General features: G+C 38.1%; 1 protein-coding gene across 1 annotated transcript in view; it reads left to right on the top strand.

Moving 5' to 3' along the window:
* Positions 1–19,846, top strand: part of SYNGAP1 (synaptic Ras GTPase activating protein 1) — a 620,999-nt gene that overhangs the window by 410,204 nt on the left and 190,949 nt on the right. Inside the window, exons 8-10 of the mRNA XM_053721876.1 lie at positions 13,934–14,078; positions 14,197–14,341; positions 14,566–14,802. Of these exons, the coding sequence (XP_053577851.1) occupies positions 13,934–14,078; positions 14,197–14,341; positions 14,566–14,802 (527 nt within the window). The remainder of the gene's footprint in view (positions 1–13,933; positions 14,079–14,196; positions 14,342–14,565; positions 14,803–19,846) is intronic.

The raw sequence follows: 19,846 nt of genomic DNA, 5'->3' as shown, positions 1-19,846 counted from the left end.
GGGAGAAGTTATGAGATCACTGATATTGTTGGTATGAATATATTTGTCACTGCCCGGGACATGTCATGACCTCTCTCAATCTCTTGTTTTTATTCCGGTACATTTCTGGTGCTTGAATGGCGCTATAATCAACATGTTTGAGTAGTGTAAATTGTTGGTTAATGTAAATAATTCAAAGATCTTAGACGCTACTTTGACTTTATAGCAATTGATGGAATGTTGGCTTCTCTAACACTTCCAGCAATATGGATAATACTCCTTGCCAATTTCACGCTAAGCATAAAGCGACACCCATAAGTGACCTAACCTTAACTTTAAAATCTGTGAAAGAGAGTTTAATTTGGGCCTTTGTTCCCTTTACCCCTATTCCCCATCTATACTACACAACCTGTTCCCAGGTATGTCCTAAATGGTCTATCACTTAATCAATTATTGACCTATGGGAGGTCTCCATAAATAAAATTTAGGCATTAAAAGCAATACATTGATGTGAAGAGATTAACCTAGTCATAACATACAAGGTATTTTACAAGTTGTTATATACATAATGTAGTGAACCAACATGATATAACTTTATGTCATATTATCAATGCTAAGCTACATGTCCAAGTTATATGTATGTATTTCTCTTGTTTTTTAACATCAATAAAGCTCTTTTGAAAATTAAAAAAAAAAAAAAAAATATTTGTGGGTCAAGTGGCATTGAAATGGTGGTTTATGTGGGTCATCACTTCTTCACAATATCTTTTAATTCTTGGGCAGTCCCACCAAATGTGATATAGTGTACCTGTTTGTCCACAGAGTGTAACTGTACTTTGTAATGCATTTTCGGTGTGTTTTATGACACTTTTTTGTTTTGCAAAACATTCAACCACAGCTCTGATGACGTGCTAACCCGACTAGCGCAATTTGACCTGCACAAACGAACGTGAAAACCTGATATCGCTCACGCACAAATGTTTGCGCTCCACTCTTAATCTGGCCCATAATATATTATTTTACAGTATAATATATATTTATAACACACCATATGCACATGTACAATATACCCACCATCTTCCTGCTGATATAGGTTTATTATTCATGCACTAGTTTATTGTATTGTAACAAGAGTTTCAGTTCACACATGTAAATTGTATTGTCATTCAATACTGTCTAAAGGGATCATTTACATTAAACATTCGCTGCAGATGGTGATACTGCTTTTAACATTCTGTCAGCGGCATAGGACCATCACCTCCCACAATAAAGTGCAGTAAAACACCTCTTCACAAGACTATCTTCTAATATTTATTTCACCCAGTGGCGTATTTAGGTTTTGTGCTACCCTAGGCCATCAAAATTCTGCTGCCGCCCTAACCCAACAACTAAGGTTTTAGGCCTGTTTTGCCATAATATTTTTTGGATAGGGAGTAATGTGCATTTTGTATGGCATTTCCAAAATAAATGTTCACACACACACACAGTCACAGACACACACACAAACACACACAGTCACAGACACACACACACAGTCACAGACACACACACACAGTCACAGGCACACACACACAGTCACAGGCACACACACAGTCACAGGCACACACACACAGTCACAGACACACACAGTCACAGACACACACACAAACAGACACACACAGTCACACACACAGTCACAGGCACACACACACAGTCACAGATACACACACACACAAACACACACACAAACAGTCACAGGCACACACATAAAGTCACAGATACACACACAGAGCCATAGAAACACACACACACACAGTCACAGGCACACACACAGACATACACACAGACATACAGTCACAGACACACAAAGTCACAGACACGCACACACACACACAGTCACACACACACAGTCACAGTCATACACACACAGTCACACAAAGTCACAGATACGCACACAGACCCAAATACACACAGTCACAGACACACACAGACAGTCTCCAATATACATAAACCCCCAAAACACAATACTAAGTGCTGAAAGCCAACAAAACTAAATGCAATAGCTAGCTGAATAAAATAAAGGTACATAGCTACCTCTAAATTGTAAGCTCCATGGGCATTTACTTATTTTACCCCTAGAACATAAGCTCTTTGGGCAAAAATCTCTTTTTTATATACCTGTATAATACTTCTAAAATAACTGTAAACTTCTTACAAATATAGCCACAAAAAAGTGCTGCCCCTCCCAATCTGCCGCCCTAGGCAAGTGCCTTGTTTGCATAGGCATTAATACACTCCTGATTTCATCCTTTTAGAATATTTAAACTGCAATCTCAATTTTGATCCGGATAGCTTTACAACATAGAGCTATTGTGACAATGCTTTTATCATTAGGCTCTAAATGTGTTCGGATATCTCCCAGTATGCATTGCTGCTCACAAAGTATACCAAGAGAATGAAGCCAATTTGATAATAGAAGTAAATTGGAAAATTATTTAAAATTATCTACTTTATCCGAATCATCAAAGAAAAATGCTCTTTAAAGTTTTAACCTGGCTATGTTGGTTTAAACATATTTTTACCTTTTCTTTCCTATCTTAATCTTCAGTGTATGTTTCAATCATGGCACCTATCCCCATACATTATTTTTCAACAGGATATACACTTTGCTTTAATACGTCTTTGTTAATAGAATTACCTCTGTAATAAATTGCACCTTTAAAGGATCTTTCTACCAGCCCTTACTGTTTTTTTGTATAACACACAGAGCGATATTTGTTTGTACTGAAAGTGGCTGTATCCTGTGACTGAGTTTTTCTATAACAGGTTACATTGCATCTCCCTTCAGTTACAAGTTGAATGTTCAGTTTCATTATGCCTTGTGCGTGGCAATAAGTGAACATGGTTTTTTAATAATTTAAAGCAGACATCCCAACCTGCAAAAATTAATTTCAGGAAGGTCCCCCCCCCCCCTCCCCGTGCCCCAATTCAGAATTCCTTACTGCTCTGATTATGGAATAGTTGAAAAATTTATCACAAAAAGTATGTGAGGAAAAAAATACTCATATAATTAAAAAAAAGACAAGATGAACCTTGCATGTATAAATATATATATATATATATATATATATAAACCATTTTATAGCTATAAAGTATAGGAGTCTGCACAATATAGAGTTTGGGAGTCTGCACAATATAAAGTATAGGAGTCTGCACAATATACAGTATGGGAGTCTGCACAATATAAAGTATGGGAGTCTGCACAATATACAGTATAGGAATCTGCACAATATACAGTTTGGAAGTCTGCACAATATACAGTATGGGTGTCTGCACAATATAAAGTATAGGAGTATGCACAATATAAAGTATAGGAGTCTGCACAATATGCATTATAGGAATCTGCACAATATACAGTATGGGAGTCTGCACAATATACAGTATGGGAGTCTGTACAATATAAAGTATAGGAGTCTGCACAATATAAAGTATAGGAGTCTGCACAATATACAGTATGGGAGTCTGCACAATATAAAGTATGGGAGTCTGCACAATATACAGTATAGGAATCTGCACAATATACAGTATGGAAGTCTGCACAATATACAGTATGGGTGTCTGCACAATATAAAGTATAGGAGTATGCGCAATATAAAGTATAGGAGTCTGCACAATATGCAGTATAGGAATATGCACAATATACAGTATGGGAGCCTGCACAATATACAGTATGAGAGTCTGTACAATATAAAGTATAGGAGTCTGCACAATATAAAGTATAGGAGTCTGCACAATATACAGTATGGGAGTCTGCACAATATAAAGTATGGGAGTCTGCACAATATACAGTATAGGAATCTGCACAATATACAGTATGGGAGTCTGCACAATATACAGTATGGGAGTCTGCACAATATAGAGTATGGGAGTTTGCACAATATACCGTATGGGAGTTTGCACAATATACAGTATAGAAATCTGCACAATATACAGTATGGGAGTCTGCACAATATACAGTATAGGAATCTGCACAATATAAAGTATGGGAGTCTGCACAATATACAGTATGGGAGTCTGCACAATATACAGTATGGGAGTCTGCACAATATAGAGTATGGGAGTCTGCACAATATACAGTATGGGAGTCTGAACAATATACAGTATGGGAGTCTGCACAATATAGAGAGTATGGGAGTCTGCACAATATAGAGAATATGGGAGTCTGCACAATATACAGTATGGGAGTCTGCGCAACTCACCTATATCTGGTCTGTTATGTCTCACACTGCACTAGAGTTCAGGAAGGGGGAGAAATGTCCAGAGAGAAACACAGTAACTTTTTACATTGAGCTATAACGGAACAGTGACACCTACAGGTAGAAATGAAAAGTGCAGGCACAAATCTGATTTTCTCTTGTACTGCTCTTTCCGCGATATAGTGTTTAATTTGTTGGTGTCATGGAGTCGTTATTTAAATTGGGGAGACTCCCGGGAGAGTTGGGATGTCTGTTAAAGGTGCATTGAACACTAAATAAATGCTAAATATAATTATGTATTCAAAGCAAAAGATGGCCTGAGAATTAGTTGTTTAAATATTGAAATAGTAATTGTAAAGTTTTAGTGTCTATTAAAGGAACATTATACCCACATGATAAAGTACATGAAAGTGATGCAGCATAGCTGTAAAAAGCTGACTAGAAAATATCACCTGAACATCTCTATATAAAAAAGAAAGATATTTTACCTCAAAATGTCCTCAGTAGCCACAACCCATTGTTTGTTTGTTGATGCTGATTGGCTATTGTTTTTAATTCTGCTGCTGGGCATTAGCTGAAAGATAACTTTGAGCACTTACTATTGTGAGATGAAGAAATTGTGAGGTAAATACCTCTTTTTTACATAGGGATGTTGAAGGAATATTTTCTTGTCAGTTTTTTACATTTATACTGAATCACTTTCAAATGATTTAGCATGTAAGTATTATGTCCCTTTAAGCAATGGATGTTGCCATCTTGTAACCTAGGTTTTCTTCCACCTGAGGCCAATTAGGGAGAGTTATGTCACTAGAGTTTGCATCCAATGAGTGTTTGATGTCCCTTTATAGTTTAAGGTTATATTTTTAAGTTTTCATGATTTAGATAGAGCCGCAATTTTAAGCAACTTTCTCATTTACTCCTATTATCATTTTTTCTTTGTTCTCTTGGTATCTTTATTTAAAAAAAACAGGAATGTAAGCTTACAAGCTGGCCCATTTTTGGTTCAGCACCCTAGATAGTGCTTGTTGATAATAGTGCTTGTTGATTGGTGGGTACATTTAGCAACCAATCAGGAAGCTGTACTCAGGTGCTGAACCAAAGATAGGCCGGCTTGTAAGCTTTACATTCCTGTTTTTTCAAATAAAGATACCAAGAGAATGAAGAAAAAATGATAATAGGAGTAAATTAGAAAGTTGCTTAAAATTGCATGCTGGATCTAAATCATGAAATAAAAAAATTGGGTTTAGTATCCCTTTAAATAAAAACACAATGCTTGCTAGCTACCTTTGTATTGTAGCTGCTTGTTTGGGCCTTCTCATTGTTTGTGTTGTCTGTTATCTGCAGTAGAGCCTGTGTTTGGTTTCCTGCCTATAGTACTCTCATGTTACTTGCGTATATTACCTGATTCCAAATGATCTTTTTTTTTCTTTTCTTCCTACGCATTTGCTATTGGCCTTTTCCTTGTGATTTCTTTTGCACCATGAAGCTGTCTATAGCGTTCAGTGAAGCTATAATGTGCCTTCTGCGCGGTTGGCCCATTCATAGCTTTCGGTCATTTATGTCCAGCTTATAACACAAACAAAGAACAGATTACTCACCCAGCCGGGTATCAGTCGTTAGCTCAAACTAAGGCCTAGATTTGGAGTTCGGCGGTAAAAGGGCTGTTAACGCTCCGCGGGTTTTTTTCTGGCCGCACCATAAATTTAACTCTGGTATCGAGAGTTCAAACAAATGCTGCGTTAGGCTCCAAAAAAGGAGCGTAGAGCATATTTACCGCAAATGCAACTCTCGATACCAGAGTTGCTTACGGACGCGGCCGGCATCAAAAACGTGCTCGTGCACGATTCTCCCATAGGAAACAATGGGGCAGTTTGAGCTGAAAAAAAACCTAACACCTGCAAAAAAGCAGCGTTCAGCTCTTAACGCAGCCCCATTGTTTCCTATGGGGAAACACTTCCTACGTCTGCACCTAACACTCTAACATGTACCCCGAGTCTAAACACCCCTAACCTTACACTTATTAACCCCTAATCTGCCGCCCCCGCTATCGCTGACCCCTGCATTACACTTTTAACCCCTAATCTGCCGCTCCGTAAACCGCCGCCACCTACGTTATCCCTATGTACCCCTAATCTGCTGCCCTAACATCGCCGACCCCTATGTTATATTTATTAACCCCTAATCTGCCCCCCACAACGTCGCCGACACCTGCCTACACTTATTAACCCCTAATCTGCCGAGCGGACCTGAGCGCTACTATAATAAAGTTATTAACCCCTAATCCGCCTCACTAACCCTATCATAAATAGTATTAACCCCTAATCTGCCCTCCCTAACATCGCCGACACCTACCTTCAATTATTAACCCCTAATCTGCCGACCGGAGCTCACCGCTATTCTAATAAATGTATTAACCCCTAAAGCTAAGTCTAACCCTAACACTAACACCCCCCTAAGTTAAATATAATTTTTATCTAACGAAATAAATTAACTCTTATTAAATAAATGATTCCTATTTAAAGCTAAATACTTACCTGTAAAATAAATCCTAATATAGCTACAATATAAATTATAATTATATTATAGCTATTTTAGGATTAATATTTATTTTACAGGCAACTTTGTAATTATTTTAACCAGGTACAATAGCTATTAAATAGTTAAGAACTATTTAATAGTTACCTAGTTAAAATAATAACAAATTTACCTGTAAAATAAATCCTAACCTAAGATATAATTAAACCTAACACTACCCTATCAATAAAATAATTAAATAAACTACCTACAATTACCTACAATTAACCTAACACTACACTATCAATAAATTAATTAAACACAATTGCTACAAATAAATACAATTAAATAAACTATCTAAAGTACAAAAAATAAAAAAGAACTAAGTTACAGAAAATAAAAAAATATTTACAAACATAAGAAAAATATTACAACAATTTTAAACTAATTACACCTACTCTAAGCCCCCTAATAAAATAACAAAGCCCCCCAAAATAAAAAATTCCCTACCCTATTCTAAAATACAAATATTACAAGCTCTTTTACCTTACCAGCCCTGAACAGGGCCCTTTGCGGGGCATGCCCCAAGAATTTCAGCTCTTTTGCCTGTAAAAAAAAACATACAATACCCCCCCCCCAACATTACAACCCACCACCCACATACCCCTAATCTAACCCAAACCCCCCTTAAATAAACCTAACACTAATCCCCTGAAGATCTTCCTACCTTGTCTTCACCATACCAGGTTCACCGATCCGTCCTGGCTCCAAGATCTTCATCCAACCCAAGCGGGGGTTGGCGATCCATAATCCGGTGCTCCAAAGTCTTCCTCCTATCCGGCAAGAAGAGGACATCCGGACCGGCAAACATCTTCTCCAAGCGGCATCTTCTATCTTCTTCCATCCGATGACGACCGGCTCCATCTTGAAGACCTCCAGCGCGGATCCATCCTCTTCTTCCGACGACTAGACGACGAATGACGGTTCCTTTAAGGGACGTCATCCAAGATGGCGTCCCTCGAATTCCGATTGGCTGATAGGATTCTATCAGCCAATCGGAATTAAGGTAGGAATTTTCTGATTGGCTGATGGAATCAGCCAATCAGAATCTAGTTCAATCCGATTGGCTGATCCAATCAGCCAATCAGATTGAGCTCGCATTCTATTGGCTGTTCCGATCAGCCAATAGAATGCGAGCTCAATCTGGAAGAAGATAGAAGATGCCGCTTGGAGAAGATGTTTGCCGGTCCGGATGTCCTCTTCTTGCCGGATAGGAGGAAGACTTTGGAGCACCGGATTATGGATCGCCAACCCCCGCTTGGGTTGGATGAAGATCTTGGAGCCAGGACGGATCGGTGAACCTGGTATGGTGAAGACAAGGTAGGAAGATCTTCAGGGGATTAGTGTTAGGTTTATTTAAGGGGGGTTTGGGTTAGATTAGGGGTATGTGGGTGGTGGGTTGTAATGTTGGGGGGGGGTATTGTATGTTTTTTTTTACAGGCAAAAGAGCTGAAATTCTTGGGGCATGCCCCGCAAAGGGCCCTGTTCAGGGCTGGTAAGGTAAAAGAGCTTGTAATATTTGTATTTTAGAATAGGGTAGGGAATTTTTTATTTTGGGGGGCTTTGTTATTTTATTAGGGGGCTTAGAGTAGGTGTAATTAGTTTAAAATTGTTGTAATATTTTTCTTATGTTTGTAAATATTTTATTATTTTCTGTAACTTAGTTCTTTTTTATTTTTTGTACTTTAGATAGTTTATTTAATTGTATTTATTTGTAGCAATTGTGTTTAATTAATTTATTGATAGTGTAGTGTTAGGTTAATTGTAGGTAATTGTAGGTAGTTTATTTAATTATTTTATTGATAGGGTAGTGTTAGGTTTAATTATATCTTAGGTTAGGATTTATTTTACAGGTAAATTTGTTATTATTTTAACTAGGTAACTATTAAATAGTTCTTAACTATTTAATAGCTATTGTACCTGGTTAAAATAATTACAAAGTTGCCTGTAAAATAAATATTAATCCTAAAATAGCTATAATATAATTATAATTTATATTGTAGCTATATTAGGATGTATTTTACAGGTAAGTATTTAGCTTTAAATAGGAATTATTTATTTAATAAGAGTTAATTTATTTCGTTAGATAAAAATTATATTTAACTTAGGGGGGTGTTAGTGTTAGGGTTAGACTTAGCTTTAGGGGTTAATACATTTATTAGAATAGCGGTGAGCTCCGGTCGGCAGATTAGGGGTTAATAATTGAAGGTAGGTGTCGGCGATGTTAGGGAGGGCAGATTAGGGGTTAATACTATTTATGATAGGGTTAGTGAGGCGGATTAGGGGTTAATAACTTTATTATAGTAGCGCTCAGGTCCGCTCGGCAGATTAGGGGTTAATAAGTGTAGGTAGGTGTCGGCGACGTTGAGGGGGGCAGATTAGGGGTTAATAAATATAACATAGGGGTCGGCGATGTTAGGGGTAGCAGATTAGGGGTACATAGGGATAACGTAGGTGGCGGCGATTTGCGGTCGGAAGATTAGGGGTTAATTATTTTAAGTAGCTTGCGGCGACGTTGTGGGGGGCAAGTTAGGGGTTAATAGATATAATACAGGGGTCGGCGGTGTTAGGGGCAGCAGATTAGGGGTACATAAGTATAACGTAGGTGGCGGTCGGCAGATTAGGGGTTAAAAATTTTAATCGAGTGGCGGCGATGTGGGGGGACCTCGGTTTAGGGGTACATAGGTAGTTTATGGGTGTTAGTGTACTTTAGGGTACAGTAGTTAAGAGCTTTATAAACCGGCGTTAGCCAGAAAGCTCTTAACTCCTGCTATTTTCAGGCGGCTGGAATCTTGTCGTTAGAGCTCTAACGCTCACTGCAGAAACGACTCTAAATACCGGCGTTAGGAAGATCCCATTGAAAAGATAGGCTACGCAAATGGCGTAGGGGGATCTGCGGTATGGAAAAGTCGCGGCTGAAAAGTGAGCGTTAGACCCTTTAATCACTGACTCCAAATACCAGCGGGCGGCCAAAACCAGCGTTAGGAGCCTCTAACGCTGGTTTTGACGGCTACCGCCGAACTCTAAATCTAGGCCTAAGTTACTTATCTCCAGATCCTGCTTTCCTTGATCCACTTAAAGTGATTGTAAAGTTTAAGGAATTAGCGCCCAGTATCTAAAAATACTCTTAAAAACAGGGGCACTTTAATTCATTAAACTTTACAAACATGCTTTTTTAAATAATATTATATACATTTCATTACAGTAAACAGACTGCTGATCCTCCGCCTGCATCTTCTTCTGTATTTTGCAGATCGATGACGAATCCGGCTTCCTCCAATCATTGAGTGCCCCATGAGCTGGACGCCAATGGGGGCATTTAACGATTGGAGGAAGCCGGATTTGTCATCAATATACACAATACAGAAGGAGATGAGGGCGGAGGATCGGCGGTCTGTTTAATGTATCAAAATGATAAGTATTTAAAATATTTTTTTTAAAAAGCGTGTTTGTAAAGTTTAATGAATTAGAGTGCCCCTGTTTTTAAGATTATTTTTAGATACTGGGCTTTAATTCATTAAACTTTACAATCACTTTAACAAAACTGTAAAGCAGTTTTGAAATATGAGCAAACTCCACCAAAATAAAGAAACTAAAGACAAGCCAGTGTAGAGTAGAACCACTCTTCCCCTTGTTAAATGCACAGAGGGGGGGGGGGGGCTGAGGATAGAAAATATTATAAAAGTTAAAAAACTTGTATTCTTTTATTAATACACATTTTAAACCAGAGTGGAACACCTGGATAACAAACACATAAGCCCTGACGCGTTTTGCTCATAAGCACTTTATCAAAAATACCTGGTACCTTCTCATTGTTTGTGCTTGCCTGTTATCTGCTGAAGGAGACTGATGACTGGCTGCCTGCCTATAGTATTCCCGTATTGTTTGTGTACATTACCTGTTTCCAACAGTGATAACCCATTGACTCCCCTATGCCTTATCTTGACAAGCTTGTTTTGTCTTTATTAAAGGGATATGAAACCCAATTTTTCTTTCATGATTGAGATAGAGCATGCAATTTTAAGCAACTTTCTAATTTACTCCTGTTATGAATTTTTCTTCATTCTGTTGGTATCTTTATTTTTAAAAGCTGGAATGTAAGCTTAGGAGCTGGACCATTTTTGGTTCAGAACCCTGAGTAGCGTTTGCTGATTGGTGGCTACATTATAACTACAAATAGAGTCGTTTTGATATTTGTTCTTCAGTTTCCAAGCTATTGGGGCTGTTCCGAATGCAATAACAAATTCCTCTTCAAAATAGGGCTAGATTATAAGTGGAATACTAAATTATTGTGCGCCCACAAACAGGCAAATTAACCAGCCATAACAAGTGGCTTGTTATTGCTACTGCGAGCTCGCGGTAGCAATTAGCGCTCAGAAAATTAACCACAAATTAGATCTTGGGTCAATTTCCTAAAAGTGCCCCAAATACCATCAAAATAGAGGGAATTATATTTTTTTATTTTAAAAAATGTAGCTTTTTAAAAAAAATAATATATAATTGCACAAGGCAGTTTTGGGGCTTTATAGTTGGTGTAAGTGGGGTGTTTTGAGTGTAATCCTTCTGTCAAAGAGTTTCAGTCCATTTTTATGCCTGCATACAGAAGAAGCAATACTCTGTGTTATTAACTAATTAGGGCAGATATAGGCTCAAATAAGTCCAATACACAAAGTTATATTTCTGAAAAGAATTTGGGTTGTTATCCCTTGTTAGTATGTTTTAGTTACAACAGTATAACTAGGAGTAGATCTTTTTTCCATCCCAGAACAGGCAGGAGGTTTAGTGTTAGATGTTTCTTTACCTGCACTACCAATCATGCAAGCTATATAATTAAATGTCCATGTGGGCGGAGTTATGTTGGGGAGATGACCAAAATGGTCCGTGAGCGGATGAGTGAACATAGGTCAGATATTCTAAATAAAAAGATAAAAAATCCTGTGGCAGAACATTTTATCCAAGCTGGCCATAATATTTGCCAACTAAGATTTAAGATCATTGACTATATCAGTATTCCTAGGAGGGAAGGTGATAGAAAGTTATATCTCAGACAAAAGGAAGTCTTTTGTATTAACAAATTGGAAACCTGCAATTTTGTGGGATTGAATGAGGAATATGATCTATCTATTTTTTTGTAGAATATTATCAATTGTTTTTTGTAGAATATTATACATTTTTCTTTTTTCATATATATGACTGTTGGATATCTACCCTTTATGACATATGTAAATATGTAATCTGTACTAATATGTAATCTGTACTATTTATATTATAACATATGTTTTTAATTTTTAGATAGGTATGATGTTTGTAATTACTATACAGGTGGCCCTCGGTTTACAACGGTTCAATTTGCACCGTTTCAGAATAACAACCTTTTCTTTCAGTCATATGACTGCTATTAAAAAGCATTGAGAAGCAGTGCTTTGATTAAAATAGCCAGTAGGTGGAGCTGTCCGCTTGTGTTGCAGCAAATATATGAAAGCCAAGCAAGCTGAAATCAGTTTAACCAGACCTGAGCTATCGAGCATTTTGCAAAGGAACAAGATCTTCCTGTCTATAAATCAGTCCAGATTGGAATGCATAGAAAGAACTGTTTGCAGAAAAATGCAAGTAAAGTCTGTTGTGTGATTATTTTATTAGGTTTATAATGCTGTTTAGCAAATGTTTTTGTACATTTAACTTAGTTTAATTATATATTCTGTGTTTTGTGATTATTTTTTAGGTTTATAAGGCTGTTTAGCATTTAAAGTCTTCATTTCAAAGCTTTAAAAATAATGTATTAGGTGTTACTTATGCCAATTTTGAGAGGGGACTGGAACCTAACTCCCTCACTTCTCATTGACTTACATTATAAACTGGGTTTCAATTTACAACGGTTTCAATTTACAACCATTCCTTCTGGAACCTAACCCCAGCGTAAACTGAGGGCTACCTGTATGTAGTGTTTGGTAACCACTAGGGGGAACTATTGTGCTTCACTATTTACCATGGGTATTTAATGGGTAAACATGAGGGGGCGGGGGAATTTTATGCTTGTCTTCCTCCCTCCATCTCTCCCTCCTTTCTTCACTTGCTTCCTTCTTTGTCCCTTCCTTCATCCTCCTTTCTTTTTTTCTTTCTTTCTTTCCTCCATCCCTTTCCTCTTTTATTTTACTTTATTTCTTCCTTTCCTCCTGCCCTCCCTCCTTCCTTCCTTTTCTCCTTCATTCCTTCCTTCCTTTCCTCCTTCTCTACCTTCCTTTCCTCCTTCTCTTCCTTCCTTCCTTTCTTTCTCCCTTCCCTCCTTCCTTCCTTCCTTTCCTCCTTTTCTACCTTTCTTTCCTCCTTCTCTTCCTTCCTTTCCTCCTTCCTTTCTTTCTTTCTCCCTTCCTTCCTTCCCTCCTTCCTTCCTTCCTTCCTTCCCTCCTTCCTGCCTTCCTTCCTTCCTTTCCTCCTTACTTCCTTCCTTCATTCCTTCCTTCCTTTCATCCATCCTTCCTTCTTCCTTTCCTCCTTTCTTCCTTCTTTCCTTCCTTTCCTCCTTCCTTCCTCCCCCCTTCCTTCCTTTCCTAGTTCCTTCCTTTCATCCTTCCTTCCCTCCTTCATTTCCCCCTCCTTTCTTCCTTCCCTCCTTCCTTCCTTTCCTTCTTCATTTCATCCATCCTTCCTTCCTTTCCTCCTTCCTCCCTTTCTTCCTTGCCTCCTTCCTTCCTTTCCTTCCTTCCTTTCCTCCTTCCTTCCCTCCTTCCTTCCTTTCCTTCCTTCCTTTCCTCCTTCCTTCCCTCCTTCCTTCATTTCCTTCCTTCCTTTCCTCCTTCCTTCCTTTATTTTCCCCTTCCTTCCTTTTCCCCCCTTCCTTCCTTTTCCCCTTTCTTCCTTTCTCCTTCCTTTCCTACTTCCTTCCTTCCTTTCCTTCACGCATTCATTAATACCCCTTGTTTCTCCCTCCTACATTTCTTCCTCTCCCATCCTTTTCTTTCTTACAACTCTCCTTTCATTCAATCTTACTTTATTCCTAACTTCTCCTCTTTCCATTTCTTTCCATATTATAAATCTTTCTTATAAACCTAGTCACCCACATACTTGCTTTTCTCGTCCCTTTTTTTATATGAACTTTTATATCCCAATCCTTCTGTGTCTTTATCATTCCCCTGTTTCTCTCTCAGGACTTCCTTTCAGACATGGCTATGACAGAGGTTGATCGCTTCCTTGACAGAGAGCACCTTATTCTCCGTGAGAACACACTTGCAACTAAAGCCATAGAGGAGTATCTGAAACTGATAGGACAGAGATACCTCAAGGAAGCCATTGGTAAACAGAGTATTCCCTACTCTTCTACCTCAATGTCTCCTTATATTCCTCTCTGTATCTCATCCACTTTTCAATACTCATCATCCTTTGTTTCTGCCACATGGTCATCATTTCACAGGTGAGTTTATTCGGGCTCTGTACGAGTCGGAGGAGGACTGCGAGGTTGATCCAATGCGTTGTCCGCCCTCTGCACTGCTCGATCACCAGGCCAATCTCAGGATGTGCTGTGAACTTGCTCTCTGCAAGGTCTTAAATTCCCATTGGTAGGTTGACCACACGAGATGGATGCACTATATATATTACTGTTCTTCTTCCCTTGTTTTGTTCTATTGTCCTGCAATGTTACTTACCATATCTTTCCTTTCATCTGTCTTCCTATTTCTGTCTTTCTTTCTTAATTTCTATATTTTTTTTCACAACAATAATTTCTATAGCTCAACTTTTTTTTCTCATTTTCTTTAAATACTCCACATATCCCTTTTACTAGTGTATTTCCTCGGGAGCTGAAAGAGGTATTTGCGTCCTGGAGGATGCGCTGTGCAGAACGCGGCCGGGAAGACATAGCAGACCGACTCATCAGTGCCTCTCTCTTTCTTCGCTTCCTGTGTCCGGCCATCATGTCCCCCAGCCTCTTCGGCCTCATGCAGGAATATCCCGATGAGCAAACATCTAGAACCCTCACCCTCATCTCAAAGTTCATCCAGAACCTGGCCAGCTTCAACAAGTGAGAGCAGGGACATTGGGGTGGTGGGGAGTGTGATTGACATTAGCGTGTGTGGGACATGCAAAGTGAGTAACCTACTGTCTGACAACACAAACAGCACTGACTTGTTGGACTCAGACCTGTCTCACCAAGTGACACAGACAGAGGCTATCCCCAAAGCAACGTGACATACATACAGAATATGTCCAACATGAAAACAATACATTTAATTACACGTAAGAAATTTGCCCATATTCATATTATCTATGTTTGGTAGTTGAACATGGAGAATTATCCAAAATAGATGCTTATACCAGGTCCTGAAAGGCACATAAAACCCAAAATCTTTCTTTGGTGATTCAGATAGAGCTCACAGTTTTAAACAACTTTTTAATTTACTTATATTATCACACTTGCTTCATTCTCTTAGTATCTTTAGTTGAAGAAGCAACAATGCACTACTGGGAGCTAGCTAAGAACATCTGATATACCAGTGACAAAAGGTGTAAATGTGCAGCCACCAATCAGCAACTTGCTCCCATTAGTGCATTGCTGCTCCTGCAATACCTAGGTATGCTTATCAACAAAGGATATCAAGAAAACAAAGCAAATTAGATTATAGAAGCAGATGCTAAAAATTGCATGCTCTATCAAAATTATGAAATAATTTGTTTTTTGGTTTCATGCCCCTTTCACACTTCAAATAGACACAAACTTAACGAAAGGGAAAAAGGTTTAGACATTAAAATGAAAAAGTTTTGTTATGATTTGCGAATATTATGAATAAAAATATTGGATTCCCTCTTGTTGGAAATTAGTGAATATTGCATCCAACCATGGCACGTTAAAAGGGATACTAAACCCAAAGGGGCCGAATTATCTTTAGGCTCAACGGAAACAAAAGTTTTGAAGCAGCGATCTAAAGACCGCTGCTCCATAACTTGTCCGCCTGCTCTGAGACCGCGGACATCAATCTGCCCAATCCTATACGATCAGGCTGATTGACACCCCCTGCTAGTGGCTGATTGGCCGCGAATCTGCAGAGGGCGGCATTGCACAAGCAGTTCACAAGAACTGCTTGTGTAATGATAAATGCCGACAGCGTATTCTGTCGGCACATATCATATGAGGCGGAAATGATACGCTACATCATATCATGTCCGCTCGCACATTAATAAATTGGTCCAAAGTCTTTATTTCATGATTCAGATAGAGCATGACATTTTAAACAAATTTCTTATTTATTTACTCCTATTATCAATTTTTCTTTGTTCTCTTGGTATCTTTATTTGAAAAAGCTGGAATCTAATCTAAGGAGCCGGCCCATTTTTGGTTCAGCACAGAGTATAGTGCTTGCTGAATGGTGACTACATTTAACCACCAATCAAAAAGCGCAACCCAGATGCTGAACCAAAAATGGGCCGGCTCTTAAGCTTATAGTCTTGATTTTCAAATAAAGATAGCAAGAGAACGAAGACAAATTGATAATAGGAGTAAATTAGAAAATTGATTAAAATTGCATGCTCTATCCGAATCATGAAAGAAAAAAATGTGGGTTTAGTATCCCTTTAAAGGGATAGAAAGGTCAAAAATTAAATGTGCATGAGTCCATATCAATTTCAGATAGAAACATTTTTGCAATATACTTTAATTAGCAAAAATGCTTGTAGTAAAAGTAATTACAATTTTTCTGCAGCATACGCACATATCCTGTGAGGGCCCGTGCACCAGCATTCAAACACTGCGTCTTCTCAGAGAGTAAGCAGTGACTTTTATGACACAAATGACATCTTCAGAAGTGATATACACCACTGCCAGCTCTCTGACAAGGTGTGGTGTTTGAATACAAGTGCACAAGCGCTCATAGGATATGTGCATATGCTGCAGAAAAACAATAATACATTTTACTAGAAACATTTTTGCTAATAGAAGTATATTGCAAAAATGCTTATATTTCAAATTGAAATGCACACATACAGATTTGAATTTTGACTTTTCTATCCCTTTAAGTTTAACAAATTATGACCCTGAGGCGTCACATATACAATGAATTAATATAATGATTAAATACACTACATCACCTATGTAAAGAAGAAAGTGAATAAGCAAAGAAATAATTCTTCCAAGATAAAAGAATCTTCTACGCACAGCCCACCACTGAGCTAATGCATTTTGCCACAGCACAGCCATAACTAAGGGGCTTTGTATCATGAAATAATATGAGTCATAATTAAAATGATGTTCCAGAGATAGATGCTTTTTGTTTGTTTGTTGTCATTTGTCTTGCTTTGTATGTTTATTACTCAGCTTTTATTTATTGGTAGAATTCCTTTACATGTGTATCGTTTTGTGTTAAAGGGACAGTCCGGTCAAAATTTAAATGCGCATAGATGAGTTTCATCTTTGTATACAAACCTATTTGCAATATACATGCTTTGGCAAAAATGCTTCTAGTAAAAGTTATCATTGTTTTAGTGTTAACATTTTTCTCTGCACGTGCACGTGAAGCATAACTAGATATTCTCAATGCACCAGAATTTTAAATAATGCAGCTGCTCAGAACAACAGTGGGGCTTGTATCATGTCAGCAATTAACAAATTGAGTCAATACCAGATGTTACAAGCACCTTAGGCTCTCTGAGCAATGCTGGTGCACGGTGCATACTTAAAAACACATTGGAAACAGCTATAGCTTTTATTAGAAGCATTTTTGCTAATACGTGTATATTACAAAAATGCTTCTATACATAACTGAAATGCGGAAATGTGGATTCCAATTTTGGCTGGAATGTCCCTTTAAAGGAGAATAAAATATAGTTTTGCTTGAAAAACAGGCTCTGTAAGGTTAGAATAATAAACTATTTTGAATCTCATTCTGTTCAGGTAACCGGTTCCAAATTAGCATTTGGTTGCAGCCTGCTCACTCTATAGAGAGACCGCGAGTGCCATCTGTATTGAACTGAATAGTGTGCACTACTATTGGACTCGCGCACCAAAATCCACATTTTCTTTTTTTTTTTTACGAAATTCCAAAATAACCTTTAAAGGGACAGTCAAATAAAAATGATAGATTGATAATTTAGATTAAGCTTCATTCTCTTGATATGTTTTGTTGGAGAGTTGGCTGATAGTAGCTTGCACGTGTCTTTAGCACTCTATGGCAGCAATGTTTGCGTTTATGTATAACATTGCTGTGAACATTGTTGCAAAGTCTGCTGCCAGATGGCTAGAGATGACTCTTTAACAAAGGATACCAAGAGATAAGGTAATTAGATATGCTACTCTAAAGGTCTGTTATTACTTTGTTATTTAATAAAAGGAATATTTTAACCCCATGTTGGTTGCCGATGGTAGTATTTCACGCATCAATGGACTAACTGTTCTTACTGAGTTGCTATAGTAGCTTTCACAGTTATTATTATTGTGTATGGGTTATGGGAACTACATCTTGCCTTGTTTCCGCACCCGCAGTTAAGAAGCAGCGGTCTTAAGAGGACCGCTACTCCTTAACTGTATCCGCCGCCTGAGCGTCGTACAGAAATCAACCCGATCCTATACGATCGGGTTGATTAACGCCTGAATCTGCAGGGGGCGGCATTGCACAAGCAGTTCACCAGAACTGCTTGTGCAATGCTGAATACGGACAGCGTATGCTGTCCGCATTCAGCGATGTCTGGCGGACATGATACGCTGCACTAACCCTATAATAAATAGTATTAACCCCTAATCTGCCCTCCCTAACATCGCCGACACCTAACTTCAATTATTAACCCCTAATCTGCCGACCGGAGCTCACCGCTATTCTAATAAATGTATTAACCCCTAAAGCTAAGTCTAACCCTAACACTTACACCCCCCTAAGTTAAATATAATTTACATCTAACTAAATTAATTAACTCTTATTAAATAAATTATTCCTATTTAAAGCTAAATACACACCTGTAAAATAAATCCTAATATAGCTACAATATAAATTATAATTACATTGTAGCTATTTTAGGATTAATATTTATTTTACAGGCAACTTTGTAATTATTTTAACCAGGTACAATAGCTATTAAATAGTTAAGAACTATTTAATAGTTACCTAGTTAAAATAATTACAAAATTACCTGTCAAATAAATCCTAACCTAAGTTACAATTAAACCTAACACTATACTATCATTAAATTAATTAAATAAAATACCTACAATTACCTACAATTAAACCTAACACTACACTATCAATAAATTAATTAAATACAATACCTACAATTACCTACAATTAAACCTAACACTACACTATCAATACATTAATTAAATACAAAACCTACAAATAACTACAATGAAATAAACTTACTAAAGTACAAAAAATAAAAAAGAACTAAGTTACAAAAAATAAAAAAATATCTACAAACATAAGAAAAATATTACAACAATTTTAAACTAATTACACCTACTCTAAGCCCCCTAATAAAACAACAAAGCCCCCCAAAATAAAAAATGCCCTACTCTATTCTAAATTACTAAAGTTAAAAGCTCTTTTACCTTACTACCCCTGAACAGGGCCCTTTGCGGGGCATGCCCCAAGAAGTTCAGCTCTTTTGCCTGTAAAAAAAACATACAATACCCCCCCCCAACATTACAACCCACCACCCACATACCCCTAATCTAACCCAAACCCCCCTTAAATAAACCTAACACTAAGCCCCTGAAGATCTTCCTACCTTGTCTTCACCATACCAGGTTCACCGATCGGTCCTGAAGAGCTCCTCCGATGTCCTGATCCAAGCCCAAGCAGGGGGCTGAAGATGTCCATGATCCGGTAGAAGTCTTCATCCAAGCGGGGCAGAAGAGGTCTTCCATCCGATTGAATTCTTCATCCAAGCGGGGCAGAAGAGGTCTTCCATCCGATTGAAGTCTTCATCCAGGCGGCATCTTCTATCGACATCCATCTGGAACGGAGCAACAGCATCCTGAAGACCTCCAACGCGGAACATCCATCCTGGCCGACGACTGAACGACGAATGACGGTTCCTTTAAATGACGTCATCCAAGATGGCGTCCCTCGAATTCCGATTGGCTG

Source organism: Bombina bombina, chromosome 7 (genome assembly GCF_027579735.1).
Source record: "Bombina bombina isolate aBomBom1 chromosome 7, aBomBom1.pri, whole genome shotgun sequence".
Classification (NCBI taxonomy): domain Eukaryota; kingdom Metazoa; phylum Chordata; class Amphibia; order Anura; family Bombinatoridae; genus Bombina; species Bombina bombina.
This window is presented reverse-complemented; position numbering and strand designations above follow the sequence as displayed.